The 10,858-nt window shown below is 39.1% G+C and overlaps 1 protein-coding gene across 2 annotated transcripts in view; it reads right to left on the bottom strand.

The window, feature by feature from the left end:
* The window catches only part of EPM2A (epilepsy, progressive myoclonus type 2A, Lafora disease (laforin)), a 42,321-nt gene extending 31,469 nt beyond the window's left edge, over nucleotides 1-10,852 (bottom strand). The window contains exon 1 of one of the 2 annotated variants that reach the window (XM_017737263.1): nucleotides 10,729-10,852. In XM_017737263.1, coding sequence (XP_017592752.1) covers nucleotides 10,729-10,753 — 25 coding nt within the window. In that variant the 5' untranslated portion in view covers nucleotides 10,754-10,852. Of the gene's footprint in view, nucleotides 1-511; nucleotides 6,021-10,728 lie in introns of those variants that run through there. The other variant, XM_017737262.1, reaches the window with a different exon arrangement.
* Nucleotides 10,853-10,858: the final 6 nt, after the last annotated feature.

The following is a 10,858-nucleotide window of genomic DNA, read 5'->3' as shown; positions in this document are numbered from 1 at the left end:
CACGGGGCCCGCAGCCACCTGTCCCAGCACCGGAAAACGAGAGAGAGCTTGGGGGGGGTTTGTCTGTTCTTAAGTGTGGATCACAGAGGCGATCACAACTTTAAGTGGCTTAAAGACTTGTCCATATTCAAACTGGCCTGCTGATAGGTTCTGTCAGGTCATAGAGGAAGCTGTAAGCACCCCTTTGCAAGAACATCACTTCTGGGACTATGCTTGCTAACCTATGACAAAGTGTCAATTCAAAATTTTAACTATGTCTAAATATTTTAAGTAATTCCATTTGCTGTATCAAATGAGGTCCTTTAACAAGGTAAATGAGTACCTTAAGTTCATGCTTAGAAATTCCCCTGGAAGAGTTTAATTATAATAAGCACTCTGGGGGCAGAGAAACAGAGCACGGAATAAAAGACTTCTTAAAAAAAAAAATAGAACAGGAAGTAAAGAAAACATACCAAAAATAATCTCCAAAATAAAGCATTTAAAAGGTTTAAGTTTTTGCCAGCTTCCTTACCTTTTATACCAACATTACAATGAAGAAAAGTCTCAAATCCTATTTTGGATGCAGTTATCTGAATGTACCACTGCATAGCATTGTTACCACACATCAACTCTAACTGAACTTCCTTCAGTACACTCACAATATTCAAATCTACTTACCCTTCACACCACATCCTGTCACAAAAGTGAAAAAAATTCAATCTCTGATGTTTTGAAATAGCATCTGTCTCAATCTTGCCAAGGCTGAATTGCTATTGATCCTTAAAAAACCGAAGTAGGGGAGGCTGGATTCCCCTCGCTGGAACTGCGCGAGGTCAAGTTTTGGAGAGTTTGAGCCTGCCACAGGCTCAAGAGTCCCACCTTCCTCAAGTCTCAGCAAAGCCCTCAGTAGCAGCCCTTTGTTTTCACAGCTCTGACAAATAGCTCTAATTCTGTATGCCATGTACGAAACCTTACCTGCATGCCTAAGAAAAGCATACTTTGATTTTTAATGCTGTTTTTTTCTACAGTCAGTAAATCATCTTCCCCTTAAGATTCTGTAAATGGTAGATCAATTTATTGGATTACTTAAACACCTAGCATTAATATAAGACAAAACTGTTAATTTGCCACACCTAGTTCAGTAACTCCTTCATAACTGGTTTGATTTTCAGAAATGTTTCCTTGCATTTGCAAGCCCGAAAGAGATACCCAAAAAGCAGAAAACCACATGCGTCATATACCACATGTTTATATTTTACCAGACTTAAAGCAGACTGCTTCAACTTCCCTTTTGGTAGAGCTGATAGATAGAACCATGGAAATAAGTTTTAATTCAATTAAAATTCAGGCTGAATTTGAGAATTTTTAGTCTATTCTTATAGCCTAAGAAATTATTTTATGGAACTATAGTTTGAAATTATGCCAGAATTAGAACTAAATGGTTTACAAGAAAGCCATTCTCAGCACTCAAAGCTGTTAATCACCAAGGCTTTTTTCTTTTTCTTTTTTTTAATCAGAGATAAGAAAATTTGATTTTTCAAAGGCAACTTTCAAAAACATGTTTTATTTCTCTCTCTAGGTCTGCTCAGGCACAGGTGTTTCTCAGTGGGAACTTCTACTGTACTAAGAGATTTTAACCAAATGCCTGGTTTAAAGATGAAGTCAGAGAAAAGCAACTAAAAGGAAATCTATCTCATGTAAAAGACAGTTTCTTTTCTGACAGATGGTAGAAATAAGACTAAAGGAAATACAGATGAGAGAATAATGGCTGATAGCAACAAAATTATAATCTAATACTGTCTTTAATAATAATACCCATTTGCTTTGACACTCTCTACTGTACTGTCTACTACTGATTGCTACTTTTTATCATACCAGAAGAAGAACAGGCAGGAAACAAGCCACATCAAAACAGCAACCATGGCAACACCTTAACCAAAGTATCATCCCAGTTACTTACCACTTCTCTGTGTTTCCTGCCATTGAAAATATGTTGTTGAGCTCTATTGCACGCTACCATCACTTGGAAGTGAGGGACAGGAAAAATGGTAAATACAGGATTTGCATAAGCAATGCATTTATTGTAAATTTGCCATTATAACCGCAAGGGCTTTAATTAGACTCTCACAGCAATCAGAACTGGCCTCTGATTATCTCTCTGGGTAGGAAAAGATACATACCTGCCAAATCCAGAGGAATGCAAGTATATGTATTTATTTTTATTCTTCTAATTTTGCAGTTTCACATAGGCAACTCTGCATTGTTTTATTGATGCCTGGTTGTCTGCTCAGTATAAGCTGAATAATGCTGATAAGCAGATAGAAAGTAATGAGAAACTTGCTACCACTTAATTGCACCAAAATGCATGCTATGCATATGTCTTAAGGGGGGCTGAAGAACAAAACACCAGGAGCTACTGCATTTCGTAACCAATTTCTTTCAGTTCCTTAAAGAGGTATTGGGTTGTAGAATTCAAAGTAACCCACTTCTACTCATTAAATTTCATCGCATCTGAAAGGTGTTAAGGTATCTAGCACTGTCCAGAAAGTAACAGCTTTGCAGGAACAAAATGTCTATGATGCACAATTATTCAACTATCAACACCCAACTGTGCTTTATGTTAATTTCTAGTTACCACGTACTTCAGAACAAGACTGGGATAGGCAAAATAAGTAAAACTGGATTACTTTCAAAACCAGAACAGATTACACTTAAATACTCATGAAACTTGCAAGCAGCTGCAAGACACTAGGCAGCCACTGGCTATACACAGGGAATATGGCACCACCCAGTGGGAACAGCACTACATGAAATACCTGCATTAAAAGAGAGATGAAGAAATGTAACTCTTCAGAGTTTGCCGGATTTTTTTGTTTGGTTTTGGTTGTTTGTTTTTAATAATGGAACTGTTACCTGTTTTGGGAATCTGTAGATTAGCTTTGGAGAAAGAAAAAGAAAAAAAAATGGATCTCAGTTACAGAAATTAGCACTGTATCCAACTGTACTTCTTAGAATGGCCTCAAGAGAATATCTGTGTATCCTGCTAAGGCTTAGCACCAAGTATTTTTCGTTCTGTTACGGTATCTCCATTGCAAACAGCAACGAGGCCTTACCTTCTCATACAGCCTTGCAAGAATCTCCTCCTTTAAATTAAGAAATTATACCTGTTTTTTTCAAAGAGCTGAAGCCAAGAAGTCAGATTGCTTGAAGTTTCAACACACTTAAAAAATGAAATTTTAATGTGTTTAACTACCACTGATGTTTTCAACCAATCAATCGGGTGCTCAACCCTTGAAACCTATTACCAGAATTTACTTCTGATATTTTCACTGACTGCTATTACAACAATATGTAAATCTTTATTACTTGATAAATGTACTGATCTTCAGGTTTATATGAACAAGCTCACAGGAGCTGGAAATGTTGGAAGGCCAACATACCACAGGCTGAATAACATAACTGTTTCTAAACTGAACTGTATTGTACTGCTTGTTTTGTCTTGCCAACAAGACACCTCCTTTTCTCTCCTCCCCCTTCCCAAAACCAGAGATGGGGTTTTTTGGAAGGATTAAAGCTCTGCTCACCTGAACAAATTACTAGAATATAGGCTGATCCTGCTTTTGAGCTTTCATTGGCCATACTGTACCTGTCAAGCTTCAAGCAAGCTCCATCTACACCAAACTAACACCTACATGAAACTCACAGAATCACAGAATGGTTTGGGTTGGAAGGGGCCTTAAAGATCATCCAGTTCCAAGCCCCCCACTTCCTCCCCATGCAGGGACAGTTTTCACTAAACCAGGTTGCTCAGGGCCCCATCTAAACTGGTGTTCAACACTTCAAGGAAGGGGAATCCAGAACTTCTCTGGGCAACAATGAATCAGCATTTTACAATACAAGTATATGGGTTTTATATAATTTATTTTTCTCCTTCTCAAAAATATAAAGTGTCAGCAGATAGTATTCCATCATTTCAAAATACAGTTTGGGGCATAACCCTAGTAAATTATCTGTCCTTTTACAGAGCATGTTTCTTGATTAGTACCTACAGTTTACTTAGATGAAAGTAAGGGGATAAAGGCACAGATGAGTGTTCCATCATAAACTCACAAAACCAAATTCAAGTATAAGTTTCATCTTGCATTTATTTAATTTTGACAGTTGGCACAAAATACTTTCAGTTTCCAAGCTGAGAGACATTGTGTCCAGTTTTGAAGAATCACCATCAAAAACAAAGTACACAGACAGACACAGGTACAGTCAGGGGAAAAAAGGTATATACATGAATTTAGGGGTTTTTTTTCTAAACCTGCTCCCAAATTCTAAACCTCAACATAACCAACCTGCTTCTACAGATACCACAGCATATCACAAACCCTCCTGGATAGCAGGCTTCAGCTTTCACAGTAGGTAAACAAGTACTCCACACAGCTCACATGATCTGAGCCAGAAATGCTCAAAGGCTTTAAGTGACAAGTCCTGGGTGCAGTCCAGCAACATCTCCCTGGGACAGCAGAGGTAAGTATCTGATCCTTCAGGAGCACAGGGGAGTGTCCTCTCCCACCTCCTCCTGCTAGGGAGGGGAACTTGTTCTCTCCAGGCACAAGCAACAACCCAGCGAATCTTGAACAGGCCAAGCCTAGCCTGAAAGCTTCCTACCAAGAGCCACAGAACACTGGCCTGTGACTTTGACCCTTCCAGCCCACAGAAATAATTACCCTCACTTTATCTTTCAGTCTCCCCACAGCACTGGAATGGCTGCAATTTGTACTCAAAATATATGATACGGTAAGTACTGTACTATTATAAAAACAAGATGCATTGCCAGTAGAATTCTCACACACAAACATGCCTTAATAAAAAAATTGAAGTAATTTTCTTAAATACAACACATGATTTCAACATCCAGTATACGTAAAGATCTGACATCCATAACTGGAGTAGAATTTCTCTGGTTACAGATGAATGCCTCAACTCATAAACTTAGAGCAAGTATCATGCTGCACTTTCCTCTATCCCTCATAACCACATCTTCAAAACTGCAGATGTTCTGCAAGTGCTAAATGTTTCCCAAAGCACATTTTAATTCTAAACACGCAGGATACTAAAGAGACAATGCACACCATTTGTTTAGCACAAAAAAAAAGTTCTTAAAAAAGGAAGTTGTCTTTTCAAATTGTGATTTTTATAAGAATAAACAGATGACAGCCAAAACTTTCATTGATCAAGAGTTACAAAAATCAAAACCCAAAAAACGTTAAAACAAATTAGATAAAAAAGAACTGCAAGATTGCTCAATTATTGGATACGAAAATATCCTTAGGCTCCTGTTGAAACCCTGGGTTTAGAAAATTTAGGTTTATGGGATATAGCGATACATATATGTGTAACAAGATGGAGGATTTTGGGTGTGGGTTTGTTCTTCTTCCCTCCTTCCTCTCCACAAATCTGGGAAGTTTGGTATTGGTTAAAAAAACCCACAGTGTGGATCATAAATGAAGAGTTACTGGGTTATAAGTAAAAATAAATTAGTTGGCATTCCATAATTGGATAGTATGGACTTTAAATGGCCTTGGAAGTTAGAACTCGGGGCCGTTTTTCACCTTGTTAACTAAGAAGCACATCCCGTGCAGTTGTACCATAATAAGAAAATAATAAACATCTAAGTCCAAAGAACAACTCCCTGTCTTCTGCGTTTCAATCCGAACTCTGAGCAAAAGAACTCATGAAACAGAGGCAAAGAAGAAAAGAAAAGAAACGGGGAAAATTAACAATTGGTGCCCGTGTGTGAGGACTCCGAGTTTGGACTCCCTGAAGAAACGAGAGAAAAGAAGAAAAAGCAGCTTAGAGCTGGAAGAGGAAAAGGAAGAAGAATATTCCCTGGGGAAAAAGGAGCTCAGAAATCCTAAAGGCTGGTGAAAGGAACCAGAACTGGACTGCTGAACAGATCCAGAACACAGGCACGAGGAAGACTTCTGACATCAAAGTCAGGTATGATTTATATGCTTCAGGGTTAATCTTAATTCATAATGGGAAATGTTATGTCAATATTGCAGAGAGACATACTTAGTAAGTTAGAATCTATGGTAAAAGAACACCCTACAGCTCTCCTGAAAGAACAATTAAGAGATCTCAGTATCTCCGGGACTCTGTACATCTAAGACAATACAATACAACCTCTCTTGGAAATAGTTGCGCTGCAAGGCTTCTTCCCATTTGCAGAGTTGTATACGAAGTTATGGCAAGCAAAAATCAGACAGAACAGCGCAGCGAGATGCCAGCAGCTTCTCACAGTGACACGGCTCACGCGGAGCCTCTGGAAGGAGCCCCGCCTCCTCCTCACGTGGTGGCAGCTAAAACTCCAGAACAGAAGGAGTTTGTAACGGATTGCGAGCTGCCCGAAATGCTAAACACAATTACCAGCGCAGAAGATACGGCAAAAGCAAAGCAGATAACATCTGAGGGAGTGCAGGGAAGCCCGGGTTCGTCCCTGGTCAATTCACAAACCGTGGCACGGGCCGACCCGTGACTGGAGCAGTCAAAACAACAAAAGCTGCCCCAGACAAGTGAGAGAGAAGAATAATGTGATACTTTACCCGTCACTGCGGTGCGTGGTCCCCCCCGGTTGCCTGCTTTTATGCAAAATCCTATAGAATCCCCCCACCGCGGCGGTGAGCATGGGATTTTTCCTTTCACAAAATGGCGCACCCAGCTTACTTCCGCCGTACAAAATGGTGCCACCCCAGGTCACGTCCATAAACAATGCCTACGTACTTCTGCCTGGGCCATCTTGTAGCCAACAAGCTCTTCATCCTCCAGCTGCGATGCCACCTGTGGCTGCTTCTACTGTTGCACCCTCAAATATGTATGATAAACAGACACAAAGACAACCAGATTTCTGCACAAGGGAAGAAAGCATGAATGCAGCTTTGAAGCCAAAAGGAAAAGCATCTTTACAAGGCATAAATCTACAAAATACAAACAATCTACACAGTACAAACAGAGAATTAGTCACATTTTCTCCTAATTTAGGAGTATTTTCAAACAACAATCCAAGTAATTCTTCAGAAGATACACCTAGCTTTACCAACTGGGCAGACAAGCCCAAGAAGACACAACAACATCAATGAGATACAACGACACAACATCAAGCCACAGAAGATACAGCTTAGAACCTGTGTCAACAACCTGCAGGATCTACAGCAGCTCTTGGGAGAAATCAATTGAATCAGGGCAATTTTGGGGATCACCAATGATGAACTTGCTCCAGTTTTTCACTTGCTAAGAGGAGACTGGGACATCATGTCTCCCAGGATTCTTACTCCTGAGGCTCAAGAGGCTCATAACAGAGTGTCAAACAGTTATCACCAAATAGCCATTTTTTGGAAAATATAAAAATATTCATCTGGCAGTGGATACATTTTTCCAATGTGCTTTTTGCCTCCTTGCACACAGGAGAAACAGCAAAACATGCATGTCAGCATTTTCTGCAAGCATTTGCATCATTAGGTGTGCCTCAAGAAACAAAAACAGACAATGGTCCATCTTACATAGCAAAAGAGCCACATAAATTCTTAATTAATTGGGGTGTGCATCACTCCTTCAGTATTCCTCATTCTCCTACAGGGCAAGCAATCATTGAAAGAACACACCACACCTTAAAATCCCTTTTGGATAAACAAAAAGAGGGGGAAGGTAGAGGCTACGCCTCAAATGCACTTGAATAAAGCACTATATGTTTTAAATGTTTTGAACAGCTCTTTTGCAGAACCAAATCTGCCAATAATCAGACGTTTTTCCAACACCACACAAGCAAAGTTAAAGGAAAACCCTTTAGTTTTGATCAGAAGTCCAGAGATCGGGAAAATTGAAGGCCCATTCCCACTAATAACCTGGGGCAAAGGGTACACTTGTATCTCTACAGGTGCTGGTCCAAAGTGGATTCCTTCAAAAAATGTGAAGCCCTACAAAGCACAGGAACACCCAGACACCCCCAGAAGCAAAGAAGCAAGCACGCAGACATGAACTGCAGAAAGACCACAGCTGATGATAAACATCTTTTATACCACATGCAGAAGCTGTGAACCTTGGGTTTTGTGCCAGTATAATAATGTTGGTATCGTAAAGCCTTGTTGACAAGTGCGTGGTGTGGATCGTGTTATGATTGAGAATTACATAAGAAGTGTAAGGCCACTGAAATTTTAATTATATTGGGTCACGAGGAAGGAAACAGTCCTCGTCTCCATAGTAATTGGAGAGAACTTTAGAGAGAATTTAAAGAGGTCCAAATTTGCAGAATTGAATGCAAAAGAAATAACTTTTGTGCCTTACGCTTGGCTTGTCCCAGAACGAGACTGAGAAAAGAAACCAAAGAGAAGTATGAAACTAAATCAGATATCATACTTGTGCCTTATTACTTCATTGTTTGCCTTAAGTAACGCAATCCTGCCCATGAGTCAATCAAAAACCAGTGTTTGGGTGACCTTAGCCAATGCCTCAGGCCTGGATACCATTTGTTTGACTTACTCAAGTCCAGAAAAGCCATCCTCAATCTGCTTGGTTGGTTTACTGGTAGACAATTGGCCAATACCAAAAAATGTCTCTTCAGATCTTTCAGGACTCCTCATGAATCCCACAGAGGAATGGGGTGTCTGGACTAAATTTCTCCCTGAGACACCCTATGAACCTCAAGAACTGGAAATCCTTGGATCAGTAAAAATGGATTTTTACATAATATTTGATTCTCCTGAGTCAGAATAAAAACAAAATCACAGATGTCACTCCAAATCATGCATTGTACAAAAATGCGACATCTTGGTGCCATTTCACCTCAGTCTCATAATCTGAAGGTCATGAGTTTGATCTTCACACATGCTTTTTTTTTTGAATGTGTTGCATGAATCTTTCTGAGCACTCTGAGTCAGTCTTTGCTGATATCAAAGAACTGCAAATAGGTTTTTCAAAATTAAGAGAAGATGAGTCCGGTTGGTTTAATGATCTGTCTGGTAACTAGCAAATTACTAAATGGATCAAAGATCTCATAAAAATGGGAGGTGTAATTATAATTGTTATCCTTCTCATTTTCTTCCTTGTGCCACGTCTGTTCTCCTTTCTGCAAAGGGCCCTCCAGAGGACCACAAACGCTGCATTTCTGGTTGAAAAACAGTTAGAAGAAGGTTTCATCAAATTCAGAGTTGAAAGGGCATCATGGTTGGATGATCTGTTTGATTGGTTGAGCCTCGCTCCATTATGGAGAGAGCTTTTGAAATTGGGCATGTATGTTTTGATTGTCATTATAGTCACCATGGTACTTGTACCTTGTCTACTTCAGTGTATCCAACAATGGTTTAACAAAGCAGTTAAATCAGGGTTCATGGTTCAAACAGGCTCCCTTCTTGTAATACATGAAGAATAATAAATGTTCAAGGTTTAAGAAAATTTGTTCTTTCCTGTAAATATCAATTTAGGAAAAAATTGATGATATGAGTGACTAATTACAAAACTCTTCTGCATTTGGATGATATGCCCATTTGATATCTATCATTCCAGCTAAGCAATGAGCTCAAAACCCCGAGCATTCACAATGACAAGAACAAAATGCCACACAGGTTAATCCTAAAACTGCAAATCTGCAAAAACACAGTATGTTTATTACTCTGTCTGCATTTCCTAAATGTGCTCCCTGGAACAGACAATAATTTGACCTACCACTACTTCCAAACCAGACAGTAACCATCAGCCTTACAATTGCTGATTCTCTGTAGTTATTCTCTATTATTTCTCTAGAATTCTAATAACTTCTAATTCTATTATTATTTCTATATTCTGTGTGGTGAGGACAGCTTTATATACCAGTATCATTGTCTTATTATATACAACTTGGCACCTTCAAAAGAGACCCAATTCTCCTTTCTTGGACAGATGTAAAGATTTTTATCCCATAAATTCACTTTTCCTGCAATTCTGGAAAAGAAAAACATGGTTAAAACAGTCAGAATATACTATTTGTTTTAGCTGCTAAATAAAACAATTACTACTGCATGACATACTTAGTCCTTCATGATGTAAACGTCTGTGAATGTAGCATTAACACGTAGTCTTTTATTAGCATAAAGAAGAACAAAAAATGCAACAGTTATGGCAACATGCATGTTTTAGTTTACATGACAGAAAGGCAGCTCAGAAGTGTGGTATGTATTCTTAAAATGGGTGAAGAGTAACTGCTCTACAATGGGTTATTTTGGTACATGGATTGTAAAGCTGAGTTTAAAAAAACCCCTCACAAATTACCTAGTGATCTTCCTTTCATTAGGTCAGATCCATTCCTCAGTAACAAGAGGTATATTTAGAGCTTTATTTGACTCAGCAGACAATTGTCTTGTATTTAAGATACTTAAACATACTAGAACAGCACATGGAAACTGACTAGAGTTTATTCAACGCTTGACAACACATAGCAAGAGAAAAACACGGTGGAAGTACTACTGAAAGAGCAAGAAGATTGGAAAAGCTGTAACTGAATTTCTCCCTGGGTTTTTCTTTAAGAAATCACAACAGTAAAATTTACCAGCCTGAAAATGCCATCATGACATTTCACCTAGTGACATAAAATAACAACCCACACCATAGTGCATAAGATCCTGAATTCTGTACTTCTGGGGGAAGAAAAAAACCAAAACATGATGACAATGGATGCCTAAAATAAGGGGGGAAAAAATAATGAAACCGTTTCAAATAACTTTTACCAACCTAGAAGGGTAGCTTCCTTCTGCATTCACCCGCCTCCATCACGCGGTTAAAAAATGTTTTTGTTTGCAAGAACTCACGTCACGCCACGACAGCCTGAGCGGCTCCACCTGCAAGCACAGCTCAGGCCGCC

This window comes from Corvus brachyrhynchos, unplaced genomic scaffold (assembly GCF_000691975.1).
Source record: "Corvus brachyrhynchos isolate BGI_N302 unplaced genomic scaffold, ASM69197v1 scaffold6, whole genome shotgun sequence".
NCBI classification, from domain to species: domain Eukaryota; kingdom Metazoa; phylum Chordata; class Aves; order Passeriformes; family Corvidae; genus Corvus; species Corvus brachyrhynchos.
The sequence above is the reverse complement of the archived record's forward strand: the minus strand, read 5'-3'. Positions and strand labels throughout refer to the sequence as shown.